This window comes from Pseudomyrmex gracilis, unplaced genomic scaffold, assembly GCF_002006095.1.
Source record: "Pseudomyrmex gracilis isolate BER0280 unplaced genomic scaffold, ASM200609v1 scaffold_3, whole genome shotgun sequence".
Classification (NCBI taxonomy): domain Eukaryota; kingdom Metazoa; phylum Arthropoda; class Insecta; order Hymenoptera; family Formicidae; genus Pseudomyrmex; species Pseudomyrmex gracilis.
In genome coordinates this window covers 1,264,932-1,280,037 of record NW_018020587.1, presented here as the reverse complement: position 1 = coordinate 1,280,037, position 15,106 = coordinate 1,264,932, and the positions used below count along the sequence as shown (strand labels likewise).

The window sequence follows — 15,106 nt, the reverse complement described above, 5'->3', positions numbered from 1 at the left end:
TTTGATGTTGTATCTGCAAATTTTGCACAAACAAGCTCAAGTTTTCTTCCGCATATATTTATTTATACTTGATATAAATGCGGTCGCGCGGCCGAGTTCAGTGACCCCCCCCCTCACCAAGGCCGCGCGGCCGAGGTCAATGCCCCGCCAAGGCCGCGCGGCCGAGGTCAGTGACTCCACCGCAGTCACGCGACCGAGGTCATTGACCCCGCCGCGGTCGCGCGACTGCGGTCAGTGACCCTCCCCCACCAAGGCCGCGCGGCCGAGGTCAGTGACATTACTGTAGTATGTATATAATACATATAATATAATATAAAGTATAATATTATAAATATATAATAAATTATATGTATATAATATGTATTATTTAATGTTATATATAATATAAATTACAGTCACGTTATTTTCACGTGTTGTTTTTCTACTCTTTCCTGTCACGTGACTTTAGTTACGTTTTTAATACTACATTCTGAAGATACGGTTTATACAATTATAGCAAAAATAATATAATATACAATTAAGCGAAGTGAATAACTTCAAGTTATTAATAACAAATGTGTGTGAACATATCTTCTAGATATTTTTTATTCGGAATGTTTATTGCATAGATCGTAGTAACATGAAATACGACGACGATGCATGTAACACCTTAAAAAAATATAATAAGTATATGCAAAATAAATTTTATCTTTGATTTAACAAAATTCATATTTGCGGTATTATTTTACTTACCGCCTTGAAATTTACATGCGACAAAACAATTATATTACCCGCCGTTATTCTTAACGGGATTTTGCTTCTCATCATGATCATCATGAGAAGTTTTTTCTGCGCCATTGGCATGTTATACCACTCTGCATTGTACCTACATATTACGTTTACTGGCGTAATATTGTGACAATTAATTCGTTTACGTAATTGTTTTTTAAATAAAATCACATTTTAATTCCACTGACTCTGTAATACGTAGTTTATTTTTCTTTAGTCGCGTAATATGCGACTTTGCAATTAAATTCCTGATTGATACGTACGCAGATTCGTATATCTTTTCGCTGGAGTCGATCACCTTCTGGCCTTGCCAATTTTCGAAGAACGTGTTGAAGAGAAGCGCGCTGAGGTAACTAGCGTTTCTCAAGATGCGATTTATGTCTTCTGTGTGTGTTATTACCTAAAACAAATGTGTGTGTGTGTATGTTGAGATTAATGCGTGTACAATACAATTGTCAAATAATGTAAGCGTACCTGAAAGCCGACGATACTCAAAAGCGATATATTACCTCCAACGTGCACGAAAAGAGGTATTTTGTGTATCGCTTCCATAACAGCAACGAATCTAACAAAACAGATATGAAATTATATTGCTTTAACACACATAGCCGGCCTACTGTCTAAAAAAGAAAAAGTGCTTAAACCTTTTGCCAGCATTTAGTTAGAGATGTGTGTGCGTGTGGACCTACTAACCGTATCGCTTCTTTGTGCCTTCGAATACTATACACAATATCGGAATGAAGTTTACTTTTCATGGCTGTCGGCATAAAATTGTCGTCGCAAGTTTCAAATTTGAGTATATTTTCCAAGCAGTACCTAAACTTTCACATTGTTAAACATTAAAAAAAAAAAAACCGAAGATTCGATTTCAAAGTCTACAATAACATTGATGAAACTCGCCTTAGAGCCGCGAACAAACCGCAACAATGCTGAACCAGCGTCAGATACAAAACATCGAATGTGAGCATCAAAACCGAATAAGACGTAACGCATATAGCGGTGTGTAAAAAAATCGGGATATAGTAGGTTTCTAGATCGATCATGTAATTGGCGCGATATGGCAGTCCCGCTTGCGCGCCGCGTAGATTATTCGAGGGATTGTCCTCGGTAGGTTCCACGTACAAAAGTTTAATTAATAGTGTCAAAAGTATGAAAACTACAGTATGACTCAGTAAGATACCTGATTTGAAACACGTTGTTTTTAATCTTTTATGTTATTTCTAATTATTATCTTTTGAGAAAAAAAAGAACGTTAACTTGAAATAAATTTCTAAAAAAAAGAGAGAGAGAATGCGTAAAAGTAATGTGTAACATTTGCGTTGTATAAATGAATAATTTACCTGTATAAACGTATCCCAGATTTCGCCCGTACAGTGAATACGAATGTAGTATTTTAGTCTCCTCGTCCGACTTGGGGGAGTATTGATACTCTCTCATCTTCGCCAGAAGTATCTTAATCTGCACAGCTCGAAGTCAATTTAAATACGATTATTAAGTACAAAATAATTTAAATTACACCGTCTGGGCGTCATGGCAATAATTTTATCTGTTACTGGTTTTTTTTACGCACCTCCGGCAACGTGTGCACCGCGCAGATCAATTTCGTAATCGATACTAAACCAAGTGTCAACAACGGCAAGCAATCGACTACCTCGAAAGAATCTGGCCAAACCTCGATTATACCCAGAATCTGCATTCGGCACAGGATTTAAATCGTTATTGTGGTTCGCGACGATAACAACGAAAAACTTAACGCACGTGTACCTCAAACGTCAAGCCAGATCCGAACACGAACAGAAATCCGAGATATATCGCGCGACGTTTGCGCGCGTTGTGACAGGGCCACAGGCCGCTGATGCTCAACAGAATCCGAATAATGTTGTAATGCGACTTCTGAAAGAACCTATCGACGTCGTCCATATCGTTTATTATCCGGAGCTTTGTGTGAGAATGAAATTCATTTACCTCGCGCGGTATAGATCACACGGTCGGTAGAGCTTATGTAAAATTCCGTTTAACCGACGCCGTTTAACGGACATGATTACCGTGTGCGTGTCGTAAAACGATGCACACACCGCTCTTCTTACCTATTATCAAACCTAATACAAGAAACGAGAGTTCTTTGTAATTCATCACGCACAAATAGACATTCAGTACAGACGTCGCATTTATCTATCGCGAGTTGAAACAAGAGCTACGAACATTCTTTTCAAGTGTGTTTGACTTTACAGAAGATATCCTTTATCAAGAAAACCATTTAAATTCGCAAATTGTCAAAGGAAGATCGCGGAAATTGCGATCTTTTGTTTCACTTTGTGACAATGTACTTTGAGAGACGGAAATTTCATGATGTAGTGAGAAATGGTACGAAACGTCACTTATTGCTGGTAAAACGTTCTTTCACAAAATTATAAAGTGAAAATCTAATAATATTTATTAGACAATCACGTGATTGATGTAATCTTTCGTGATTAATGCATTTAAACATTCACACTTTACTTGCACAGAGCGAAGAATTTAGTTTTTATTCTATATTCGTTATATATATATATATATATATATATCTAAGCGAAAACCAACACTATATTATAACAAACTGAATTTCCATGCAACTATCAAATATATCATATACGTATATTATCGATTACACATTTTCGTTCACATTCACACTTATTTTTCTCACAAAGATCGTAAAAGCATAAAATATGATGCCGATGAACGAACCACCTTAAACAAAATATTATTTTAATAGAAAAGTTGTCTCTCTCACACAATAAAATATTTTTAAAAAATACTTTTAATAACAATAGTAATTTACATATATTACTTATATGTACTTACCGCATTGAAAGTTATGTATGACAAGACGACTAATTTACCGGCAGTGAGTGATAACGATTGTTTGCTTTCCATCATAATCATTAAGAGAAGTTTCTTTGTCGCTATTGACATGTTGTACCATTTGGTGTTGTATCTGCAAATTTTGCACAAGCGAGCTCAAATTTTCTTCCGCGTATATTTATTTATATTTGATAGCTTTGTTATATCTCTCATATGTCGGCAGATATGTCACGCAATTTGTCACGCTTTGGAGACTGTATGTATGAAACGTACGCGGATTCGAACACTTTCTCACTGGAATTTATGATTTTCTGACCTTGCCAATTTTCAAAAAACACATTGAACAAGAGTCCGTTGAAATAAGAAACGTGATGTACAATGAGACCGACATCAGTAGTTGTTGCTATCTGAAAGTAAGATAAAACACGTAAGATAATATTATATAGATAATATTACATTAATAGAGTAACACAATTTTTTCACAGAGATATTTCTTTTATTTACAGACAACTTAATAAACAATCTTTGTATACAAAACGCAAGATAAACAATAGGTGGGTGTACATCAAGAAGTGTTTTGAAAGTATGTAAAACTTTTTGTCACGTGTGTCTACCTGATATTCCAGGACGCTTAAGATCAACAAGCTAGATGCTAAATGTACAAACAAAGGTACATTAAACACTGAATTCATAATGGCAACAAATCTGTTAGAGAAATATTAATTTATTGTTACTGTGTTTATTTGCATACATGTTTGATTGCACGTGAATGAATCTTTGTTGTTAGTACCGAACATGTACTTACTGCATTGTCTCTGTGTGTCTACGAATACTATACACAATGTTTAAGTAACATTTATCCTTTGTGGATGTTCTCACAAGCAAAACGTTATTGTTACATTCGTGCTCAAACGCGTTTTCCAGCCGATATCTGAAGCTCAGTATATCAATCAAGAATTTATAAAGCATAAAAAAAAAAACATTAGCACCGCGTGGTTCTCCAAGTAACGAGCCGTTTATTAATAGCGTTAAATGTGCATTTGCATTTTGAACTGGCATATTTTCTCTTTTGTTTCACTAATCATCAGACTTACCTCAGGGCCTCAAATTGACCGCAGCAGTGTTCGATTAGCGTCACGTAGAAAACGTCCAATGTTACTGACACAATCAAGAGACACATGTGAAATGTGGTTATATGTATGAAAATCGGGACGAAGTACGTGTCCACATCGACCATGTAATTGACACGATAAATTATTCCAGGTGGAGGACCCTTTGATTTACTCGAGAGTGTGTCGTTCTTATCAGATTGTGTATGAATGAATTTAGCCACAAATGTTGTGACTATGAAAATAACCCCGCAGCTCATAATAAAGACTATTTTGCAAATAAATAAAATAAGCGTCAAATTTTCGTGTAATATTCGTTATTTGTACATGTACATCACTTTCAACATCTATTCAGAAAATTACACAAACATAAAGTCTTCACATAACGCAACATCCGAAGAAATTGCAATATTATTACTCACACTTGTTGCATTACTAGTACATTTGTTTAAAACTCACTCGCATAAACGTAGCCGAAATTTCGTCCGTACAACGCGTGAGAATTTTGTATTTTAGTTTCTTCATTCGATTTCGGAGACAAATAATACTGATGCATTTTTATTAAAAGTGTCTTGATCTGCGGCTCGAAAAAAATTTAATCGCATAATTATTTTTGAACTTGCAAACGACAGTTCGTAACCTCATATAATTATGAAACGCACTAGTGTTCTTAACGCACCTTTGGTAATTTGCACACTGCGCAAGTCGAACGGCACGTTATAAATACACCCAAAAAAAACAACGGCATGGAATCGATCACTTCGAAGATATCGTGCCAAACTTGCGCTATACCGAGTATCTTTGTTTGCCACAAGTTGCGTTAAGCATATGTAAAACACAAATCGTGCATAATTGTAATCAAATTCTTACGAAATTATTACACATATTAATTTCTTTATATTAATTAAAGTAACTGTTCAAATTAGAAAAATCAGGACGTCACGCACACGCGTGCGGTAAATTTCGACGTAAAAAAATATAGTTTCCGCGTGATGTTTTCCTGTACATATGTACCTCAACCATGACTCCAGATCCTAATATCAATATTATTACTAGGTATATGGTGTAGCGTCTGCCGGCTGTATGAAAAGGCCATAGACCAATGCCGCTTAATGATATTCGAACGGAGTTGTAATGTGACTCCTGAAAGAAATGATCGATATTGTCCATTCCGTCTCTTGTCGCTATCACTACTGCGTAACAACAAAATATAGTACGGTAATATCTCTCTGTTTTACGAATTTCGTTTGGCACGAGAGAGATCGATTGATTGTACGATTACGCAAAGGTAAAGTCGCACAAATTGCATGATTACAGAAGAAACTACATGATGAAAGGAAACGTGAAAATTTTATTTGCACAGTTTCTCAAGATGTTCGAAAAGGAATCGGCTTTACGGTAGTTGCGTCAAAAGATAATTGTCTTATAGCGTGCGTTTACTCCTTTTCAGGTATCACTGTTTAACGTTATTGTTACATCAAAGTCTATACACTGTATACTGTTTTAAGAGAGAGAAAAACAGGAAATTAAGTTAGAGCATGAATATCAATATTTTTTTACCTCTGAAACAGCGAGATGTGAATTTAGATTGTCGCTAGTTGCCTAAATGTTTTCAAATCGGGCATTTTTTAATTTTACAGAAGAGAAGCGTGTGATATTGTTCTTGCAATACGTGTAATGTGTTATTTTGTTACAATATAAGTAGTTCTGTAAATTGATCTAAAAAAAGCTTTTCGATTTGTGTTGTTTACGTTTACTTAGTTTTCGTTTTCTTTTTCGAAAGCTGGTCGGGCCATCAGATGCCGAACTATACTGGTAAAATTTATACGTGTACGTAAGTATTGCAAGTTGCGCTCTCGATATTTGAAATGTTCCGAAATATTGTTATATTATTAAACAAATATCAACACGTTCTTCTAAGTATTATATCGTTTACGTAAGAAAAATATAGTTTACGTAAAACTTGCATATGTACGTACAAATAAAGACTTATGAAAGACATTATTTAAATAACATGAACTGAATTGTATGCCAAATGATATCTTATATGACGAGACATTAATTACAAAAAGTTTTCAAGTTGAGATTATCACTAGTTTAAGAGATATTGTTAATTATATAGAAAAAACAATTTAGTCTTTATTCTATTTTTGTATCTAAAAGAAAAGTAACATTCTATTATAACAAAATGAATTTCCATGTTACTATCAAATATGTCATATACGTAATATCGATTACACATTTTTATTCACATCCACACTTTTTTTCTCACAAAGATCGTAATAACATAAAGTATGACAACGACGAACGAATCACCTTAAACAGAATATTATTTTAATATAATATTTTAATAATTATTTTAATAAAAAATTGCACACAGTCAATAGAATATTTTAAAATAATACGTTTAATAATAATTTACATAATTAGTTATATGCACTTACTGCATTGAAAGTTATGTAAGACAATACGATTAATTCACCGGCAGTGAGTGTCAACGATTTTTTGCTTTCCATCATAATCATTACGAGAAGCTTCTTTGTCGCTATTGACATATCGTACCATTTAGTGTTGTATCTGCAAATTTTGCACACTCGAGCTCAAATTTTTTTCCGCGTACATTTATTTATAATTGATGGCTTTGTTATATCTCTCGTATGTCCGCAAATATGTCGCGAGATTTCTCACGCTCTTGAGACTGTATATATGAAACGTACGCAGATTCGAACACTTTTTCACTGGAATTTATGATTTTCTGACCTTGCCAGTTTTCAAAGAACACAGTGAACAAGAGTCCATTAAGATGAGAAATGTAATGTATAATGAGACCAACATCAGTAGTTGTTGCTATCTGAAAGTAAGATAAAACACGTAAGATAATATTATATAGATAATATTACATTAATAGATTAACACATGTATTTCACAAAAATATTTTTTTTATTTACAAATAACTTAGTAAGCAATTTTCGTGTATGATACGCAAAATAAAAAATACGTAGGTGTATATCGAGAAGCGTCTTGCACTTGTGTAGAAATTGTTGTCATCTTGTTTTGTCTACCTGATATTCGATGACACTCAAAGTCAATAAGCTAAATGCCAGTTGTGCGAACAAAGGTACATTGTACACTGATTTCATAATGGCGACGAATCTGAAGAAATATTAATTTATAGTTACTGTGTTTGCAAGGTGAATGAATCTTTGTGTTAGTAGGTGAGCATGTACTCACTGCATTGCCTCTGTGTGTCTACGAACGCTGTACACGATGTTTAAGTAACATTTATCTTTCGTATATGTTTCCACGAGCACAGCGTTACTGGTACTTTCGTGCACAACCGCATTTTCCAATCGGTATCTGAAGCTCAATATATCAGTCAAGAATTTATAAAACAAAAATAGAAACGCGTGATTGTTTAATTGACGAGCCGTTTTAATTAGCACGCTTCTGTTTCACTAATCGACAGAATTTATCGTCGGACTCACCTCAAGGCCTCGAACTGACCGCAGCAGTGTTCAATTATCATCAGGTAGAAAGCGTCTAATGCAAGCAACAAAGTCAAAAGAGACATGTGGAATGTGGTCATGTGTATGAAAATTGGGACGAAGTACGTGTCCACATCGACCATGTAATTCACTCGATAAGGTAATCCCGGTGGTGGACCTTTTGGTTCACTCGAGAGTGTGACGTTCTTGCCAGATTCCGTGTGGGCGAATTTAGCCACAAATGTTGTGACTATGAAAATAATCCCGAGGCTGAATACAAAAACTAATTTGCAAATAAATAAAAGAGGCGTCAGATTTTCGAGTAGTTTTTGTTTTTTGTACATGTACATTACGTGCTTTTAACAACTATTCAGAAAACACAAACATATATTCTTCACGTAACATCTGCAGAAATTGAAATTATTACTCACACACGTTGCGTTACTTAGTGTATTTGTTTTAAACTCACTTGCATAAAAGTAGCCGTACTTTTGACCGTACAACGCGTGAGAGTTTTGTATGTCAGTTTCTTCATTCGATTTCGGAGACAAACAGTACTGACACATTCTTATTAAAAGCGTTTTGATCTGCAGCTCGAAAAAATTTATTCGCGTAATTATTTTTGAATTTGCAAACAAGAGTTTGTCTTATAATTGTTATAAAAAACGCACAAGTATTCTTAACGCACCTTTGATAACGTACACACCATGTAAATCGTTCTAAATATTATTTTTAAGTTTAAAAAAAACAACGGCACGGAATCAATCACTTCGAAGGAATCATGCCAAACTCGCGCTATGCCGAGTATCTTTGTTTGCCACAAGTTGCGTTAAGCATATGTAAAACACAAATCGCGCATAATTTTAATTAAATCCTCACGAATATATTACACGTATTAATTTCTTTATATTAATTAAAGTAACTGTTTAAGTAAGAACAATCGAGAAGCTTTGCACACGTTCACAGTAAATTCCGAGATTAAAAAACATAGATTTTGCGTGATGGTTTTTTCTTGTATGTACCTCAACCATGATTCCAGATCCTATTACTAATATCATTATGAGATATATGGTGTAGCGTATGCCGGCTCCATGAAAGGGCCATAGACCACTCCCGCTTAATAATATTCGAACAAAGTTGTAATGTGACTCGTGAAAGAACTGATCGATATTGTCCATTCCGTCTCTTTCGCTTGTTGCTATCACTACTGCGGAACAACAAAATACGGAAATATCTCTCTGCTTCAAGAATTTCGTTTGACAGGAGAGAGATCGATTAATTGTACAATTACGCGAAGGTAGGGTCGCACAATTTGCATGATTACAGAAGAAACTACCAGATGAAAGGAATCGTGAAAATTATATTTGCAAAGCTTCTCAAGACGCTTGTAAAGGAAGCGGTTTTCACGTTAAGTGCTTCGAAATATAGTTGTCTTATAGCGTGTGTTTTCTCCTTTTCGCTTATCACCGTTCAACATTGTTGTCACATCAAAGCCGTCATTGTTTACTATTTTAAAAATAGTAAGACGTTCAAAAGATAGAAGAACAGTAAATGAAGATTATATACGCGTGAGTATCGATACTTTTATCTTTAATTGTGTCATTCTTTGTAACACTTCGAAGTGCGTCACTCGTATGTGGGTGACACATGACTTTCCGCAAAGGAGCCGTCATCTATTTCTGATTTTATTTACTCGACTTTTGGAATCTATTCAGAAATCACACTTGAAACGCATCTGGCACTCAAAGTGTCAACGCTTATAGTATCTACATGATTGTACATTTCTTGCAGTTACGGTATATTTTATGAAACTTTTATTTTTAGTAGAACAAATTCTACGTTACTGTACAGACCGAAAAACAGTGAAATACGAAGCAGATGCACGTACGACCTAGAAGAAAAAGAAGATATTTTTGTCACATTTTCAGTAAGAGAACAACATTCCGCAGAGAAACTTACCGCGCTGAAACTCGGAAGAGAAAGCACCATAATTTTTCCAACAGTCAGTGAACAGGGCGTGATGCTTCTCAGCATTATCATGTTCAAGAGTTTCCTAGCCTTCGGCGACGATTCGTACCATTCGCCTCGGTAACTAGAGTGTGAAAAAATTTTTTATAAACTAGTAAATCTTATTCTATCGTTAAAAAATTGTAATCCTGCGAAAAATTTCTCGTGTTCTGATTTTCAGCTTACGTGCAATGTGTCACGGGACACGGTAATCGATGCGGTCTAACTTACATTGACGTGTACACTTGTTCGCTATGATCGATTATTTGTTGCCCCAGCCAGCAGGCGATGTACAAATGTAATAATTGAGCAATTATGTAGCCGCCGTGACGAACAGCGAGATGTAGATCCAGAGAATCACCAAGTGTTGCCTAAATGTTTATCAAATCAGACAATTTTTATTACTTACAGAAGAGAGCGTGTGATATTGTTCTCGTAACACATGTAATGTGTTATTGTTGCAATTTGAGTAGCTTGTTATATCGTGTGTGCATACAAACCTGTAGAGCTGACAAACTCATAGCTATTATAATCAAGCCGATCTCGATAAAGAACGCTTTCGTGTAAACTTTTTCCAAGCTGTTCGCGAATCTTGCACAAAAAAATATTTTGACAATCATCCAAGAGTTGTTTTTGAATAATAGATAATATACGGAATTTCGATGTGTTTTCTGCGCACAAGTCGTTTACTGACCGTAAAGCGTCCTCGTGTTTTTGAATGCAATATACAAAGTTCTTGTAAAACTTGTCGTCTTCTTCGAGCGAGGCGAGTTCTTGATCCTGTTTGATGGACTTTCGTATGTACTCGAGTCGAAATCTGCAAAAAGAAAGATCTAACTTTTCAAAACACTTTTTCACAGTCGACCGAATTGTAGAAACGTACCTGACAATTGAAAACAATGCGCAACAGTGTTGCACCAGAACAGCCACGCAAGTATCGGACGCGACTATGATGGTAAGGCGAATGGCAGTGGCCAGATAATTGTGCATCAGCACGGGATAATAATATTTTTCGAGATCAACGTAATATTCCACGTGATACGGAAATCCCAACGGCCGCGTCGAATAGTTGAAAGCTGCGTCGCTTGTGCCGATTATTTTCGGAATTATCGCCGCAACCGGAAAGAGACTGCCGAACGCGTACATACCGCCTGACAATATTGTAATTTAAAAGAAAATGTCTCAGAAAAAATAGATTTCTATCGATCTCGTTCATCTCACCAGCGTAGCCGATCGTGATGCTTCTGCCGTTCTCGGCAAATTTACGCAGAATTTCGAACTCGCTTTCGATGGCCCACATTTGCCAGTCCCTCTGTACGTGTATGAGAAGTATTTTGATCTACGGCTTGTGAAAAATTCCATTTTTTTACAAATACACAATAAATATCGGATATGTAATACAGTCACTGTCGGCGTACCTTCTGCATATTGTTCATCAGGTTCAATAGCTTGACGATGCAAGCGCAGTCTACTATGAGGGGCGGTATACATTCGAGCGTCGCGTTCAGTTCGCCACGTAACGTCACCAAGGCAAGTGTCTTGAACACACGGAGAAAAAAATATTGAAATATTGTGCAAACATGCGATTAGAAAGAAAGCAACAAGGCTTTGTACCTGCGCGATCGCTTGCGTTATGCCAATAAACGACACGGTAACGAAGATAGCTCGTCTGTCTCTGTCCCTCTGAAATGGCCAATGACCCAGTAACGAGAGTAGCACACGATTGAGTCTATATAATCGTGACTGAAAGATGTCACTTGGTATATCCATTTTCGCTACTGCGTTACGACTGCATTTCCGTCGTCTGGTGTCGCCTCGCGCAATTTTCAGTCTAATCAAAAATTCTCTCAGAACGCGAGAATAATAAGTGCGTCGAGCAAACGGAGAGCCGCCGATGTAATTGCAAACATTTATACAACTGATTATCGTAAAATGATGAAAGGTCACACGGACAATTGAAAAGATACATTATCGCAACGTTTCTAAGATGTTTCTTTACGAATCGATTTCACACACACGTGACGTCCTCTTATAGTTCGCAGTACACGCGCTTTGTCACGAAAGCTTTGACATTATTATTGCGATTGTAATCGTTGGAAACTGTGGCGCTCGGCGAAGAAGTAAAATTCGCTCGTAAGTTTTAATATTTTTTAAAATTTAGTTTTATTGCAAATGTGTGAGCAAAGTTCTGATATTGCTTAAACAGCGCGGTATTGTATATTTGTTTATTTGTATATTGTTTATTGTATATTGTATATTTGTTTTTTTTTTTTTTTTACATCTCCGCAGTAATCTTACATATTTTACAACAGAACTTTGAGAAAAATATATTGAATTACTGTACAGATTGCAAGACGGTGAAGTACGAAGCAGATGCACGCACGACCTAAACAAAAATAATAAAAAAACACATTCTTCTTTTCTTTAGACAGACAATTTCTTTCTACGGCGGAAATCGTGACGATACTTACCGCGCTGAAACTTGGAAGAGAAAGTACCATGATTTTCCCGACAGTCAACGTACAAGGTGAGATGCTCCTTAACATTATCATGTTCAAGAGTCTTTTAGATCTGCAAGATGTTTCGTACCACTCGCCTCTGTAACTGGCGTTAAAATTTTTATTTGAGTGATAAAAGGCTTGTTAAACAATATTGTTGAAGAACAACTTCTGTTCGCTCGTTTTCCTTGTTATTACTTTATTCTAGCCGATATCTTTCGTTACAAGTTTTCTTCAAAATAAAAATAGAAAATTTATAGAAAATTCACTATGCGATTTGTAAGATTTATAAAATTGTTACGAGCACAAAAAACTGTTTTCTTTAACTTACATCGATGTGTAAATGTGGTCGCTATGATCAATTATTTGTTGTCCTAGCCAGCACACGATAAACAAATGCAATAATTGCGCCGTTATGTAGCCGCCATGTCGGAATGCGTTATGCGGTGTAAAGGAGTCAGTGGTCGCCTAAATGTTCCGAGAGAGACAATTTTTATTGACCGCGAATATAATCTTCGTTTTGTGTACAAAGTTGCGTAAAAGTTCTGTTATCGTCTTACCTGTAGAGCTGACAAACTCATAATAAGTATAATCAATCCAACCTCCATGAAGAGCGCTTTCATATACACACTCTCCAGGCACTTCGCAAATCTTATATAAAAAACAAGAGATTATTCACTGTTGCGTCAGTCTCACGCAACTAAAATGTCGCTATCTCATGCAACTTTACGTTACAACACACGCGAATACTCACTGCAAAGCGTCTTCGTGCTTTCGAATGCAATACACGAAATTCTTGTAGATCTTGTCGTCTTCTTCGAGAAACGCAAGTCTCTTGTCCTCATTGATGGAGTTTCGTATGTGTTCTAACCGGTATCTGAAAAGCAAAGAAGTAAACAAAAACGAATCAGAATAGTTTGAGATTTTCTTTCTCGATGACAATTCGAGGCGTCAAATACGTGCCTGACTATCGAAAACAACGCGCAACAGTGTTGCACCAGAACAGCCACGCAGGCATCAGACGCGACTATAGCGGTCAGACGAATGGCGGTAGTCAGATAATTGTGAATCAACACGGGGTAATAATATTTCTCGAGATCCACGTAATATTCGACGTGATACGGGAATCCCACTGGTCGTGTTGAGTAGCTCGACGTTACATTTTTGCCGAGTAACTTCGGAATTATCGCCAGAAAGGGAAAGAGGCTGCCGAATGCGTAAAGGCAACCTGAATTCACGCGGGAGTTTAAATTTTCGAAGTCTTTGAGTAAAAGCAAAACAATATTGACGCGTTTTTTTGGAAAACTTCGGTATCAAGCGACTCACCAGCGTAGCCGATCGTAATGCTTCTGCCGTTCTCGGCGAACTGTCGCAAAATTTTGAATTCGCTAACGGTGGTCCACGATTGCCAATCTCTCTCTATGTGTTTAAAAAGCATCTTGATCTACGGCTTGAAGTTTTTTTATCTTGTCAGAACTGTGTTGTTGTCGCGTCGAAATTTGATAGCGCGATACGCGTTACTTACCTTCTTCATATTCAATGTTAAATTTATCAGCTTGACAACGCACACGCAATCTATCAAGAGCGGCACCGCGCACTCGAGCGTGGCGGTCAGGTCTCCGCGTAATGTCACTATGGCGAGCGTCTTAAATTGGAGATGTGAATGCAAAAGAAAAATCGGAAAAATATAAAATTTTTCTAGTCAGTTTGAAAATCTTTAGAAAAATCTTTTTCCACTTCGAGCTACGGTTAATTAAATTTGTTGAAAATCTTTAATTGTAAAATATTGGTTTATATATGCAAAACATTTATTGAAACGCGCGAAAATTCAGTAAAAAGATTATCCAAAAAAATATTAAAACTATATCGGTATATAAAACTCTAAACGCGCGCGTAACGTTTGTATTATCACCTGGGCGATCGCTTGCGTGATACCAATGAGCGAAATTGTAACAAAGACAACACGTCTGTCTCTGCCCCTTTGAAAAGGCCATTGTCCCAGCAACGATAACAGCAGACGGTTCAGTCTGTATAATCGAGACCGGAAGATATCACCCGGCGGTGTGTCCATTTTCATCGTTCGATCGCGTCTGTCCTTGCCGATGTCGCCTCGCGATTTTCAGTCTAATCAAAAATTCTCTCTGAGAGAGAATAGCGAGTGGATAAAACGAATCGTCAGCAAGCCGAGTAATTGCGATCATTCACAGAGCTAATTATCTTACCGAATAAACAAGAAAGGCTCGACAATCGCCTTACGTATCGTGTGACGCGTTCGAAACGTTCTTTTACGATTGATTTTGTATACATTGAGGTCTCCGTAGTTCACACTTCTGCTTCGTAAAGAGATCTTTGACGGTATCGAATATTATCGTATGTTGTTTATCAGCAATGTTACTAG

The 15,106-nt window shown here is 36.5% G+C and overlaps 4 protein-coding genes across 4 annotated transcripts; all 4 read right to left on the bottom strand.

Annotated features, from left to right (window-relative positions):
* Window positions 1–433: 433 nt before the first annotated feature.
* Window positions 434–2,688, bottom strand: LOC109855638 (odorant receptor 13a-like). The gene is made up of 9 exons (XM_020430105.1): window positions 2,533–2,688; window positions 2,339–2,458; window positions 2,109–2,226; window positions 1,669–1,948; window positions 1,462–1,584; window positions 1,243–1,333; window positions 1,032–1,168; window positions 733–865; window positions 434–648 (listed from the first exon to the last, which is right to left on the bottom strand). Exons 1-9 carry the CDS (start codon window positions 2,686–2,688, stop codon window positions 598–600), a joined length of 1,209 nt encoding a protein of 402 aa, XP_020285694.1. The 3' UTR covers window positions 434–597.
* Window positions 2,689–3,364: 676 nt separating this feature from the next.
* LOC109855631 lies at window positions 3,365–8,769 on the bottom strand. The gene is made up of 15 exons (XM_020430092.1): window positions 8,673–8,769; window positions 8,204–8,453; window positions 7,950–8,075; window positions 7,781–7,871; window positions 7,436–7,569; window positions 7,163–7,295; window positions 5,733–5,861; window positions 5,398–5,517; window positions 5,178–5,295; window positions 4,704–4,986; window positions 4,415–4,540; window positions 4,224–4,314; window positions 3,883–4,016; window positions 3,610–3,742; window positions 3,365–3,495 (listed from the first exon to the last, which is right to left on the bottom strand). The coding sequence occupies exons 1-15, from the start codon at window positions 8,767–8,769 to the stop codon at window positions 3,448–3,450; spliced, it is 2,013 nt and encodes a 670-aa protein (XP_020285681.1). The 3' UTR covers window positions 3,365–3,447.
* A 1,274-nt stretch (window positions 8,770–10,043) lies between these two features.
* Window positions 10,044–11,980, bottom strand: LOC109855624 (odorant receptor 13a-like). The gene is made up of 9 exons (XM_020430078.1): window positions 11,825–11,980; window positions 11,629–11,748; window positions 11,432–11,522; window positions 11,094–11,361; window positions 10,905–11,027; window positions 10,711–10,801; window positions 10,442–10,581; window positions 10,163–10,295; window positions 10,044–10,094 (listed from the first exon to the last, which is right to left on the bottom strand). Exons 1-9 carry the CDS (start codon window positions 11,978–11,980, stop codon window positions 10,044–10,046), a joined length of 1,173 nt encoding a protein of 390 aa, XP_020285667.1.
* An 877-nt stretch (window positions 11,981–12,857) lies between these two features.
* On the bottom strand, window positions 12,858–14,779 carry LOC109855614. Its single transcript, XM_020430066.1, has 8 exons — window positions 14,621–14,779; window positions 14,234–14,353; window positions 14,035–14,152; window positions 13,672–13,936; window positions 13,463–13,585; window positions 13,269–13,359; window positions 13,040–13,176; window positions 12,858–12,940 (listed from the first exon to the last, which is right to left on the bottom strand). The coding sequence occupies exons 1-8, from the start codon at window positions 14,777–14,779 to the stop codon at window positions 12,913–12,915; spliced, it is 1,041 nt and encodes a 346-aa protein (XP_020285655.1). The 3' UTR covers window positions 12,858–12,912.
* Between the last annotated feature and the right edge of the window lie 327 nt (window positions 14,780–15,106).

Excerpts from the sequence above, each read along its gene's own strand:
- LOC109855638 (XM_020430105.1), bottom strand. The coding sequence starts at position 2,688 with ATGGACGACGTCGATAGGTTCTTTCAGAAGTCGCATTACAACATTATT. Across the intron at positions 2,459-2,532 it reads GATCTGGCTTGACGTTTGAG|ATTCTGGGTATAATCGAGGT; the intron begins GTACACGTGCGT and ends TGCCGAATGCAG. Across the intron at positions 1,169-1,242 it reads TGAGTATCGTCGGCTTTCAG|GTAATAACACACACAGAAGA; the intron begins GTACGCTTACAT and ends CATTTGTTTTAG.
- LOC109855631 (XM_020430092.1), bottom strand. The coding sequence starts at position 8,769 with ATGTGTCAGTACTGTTTGTCTCCGAAATCGAATGAAGAAACTGACATA. Across the intron at positions 4,541-4,703 it reads GGTCAATTTGAGGCCCTGAG|ATATCGGCTGGAAAACGCGT; the intron begins GTAAGTCTGATG and ends ACTGAGCTTCAG. Across the intron at positions 4,315-4,414 it reads AGACACACAGAGACAATGCA|ATTTGTTGCCATTATGAATT; the intron begins GTAAGTACATGT and ends TTTCTCTAACAG.
- LOC109855624 (XM_020430078.1), bottom strand. The coding sequence starts at position 11,980 with ATGGATATACCAAGTGACATCTTTCAGTCACGATTATATAGACTCAAT. Across the intron at positions 10,582-10,710 it reads TGAGTTTGTCAGCTCTACAG|GCAACACTTGGTGATTCTCT; the intron begins GTTTGTATGCAC and ends ATAAACATTTAG. Across the intron at positions 10,095-10,162 it reads CTCTTCCGAGTTTCAGCGCG|GTCGTACGTGCATCTGCTTC; the intron begins GTAAGTTTCTCT and ends TTTTTCTTCTAG.
- LOC109855614 (XM_020430066.1), bottom strand. The coding sequence starts at position 14,779 with ATGGACACACCGCCGGGTGATATCTTCCGGTCTCGATTATACAGACTG. Across the intron at positions 14,354-14,620 it reads TCACGCAAGCGATCGCCCAG|ACGCTCGCCATAGTGACATT; the intron begins GTGATAATACAA and ends CTCCAATTTAAG. Across the intron at positions 12,941-13,039 it reads GACCACATTTACACATCGAT|AAAACTTGTAACGAAAGATA; the intron begins GTAAGTTAAAGA and ends TTTATTTTGAAG.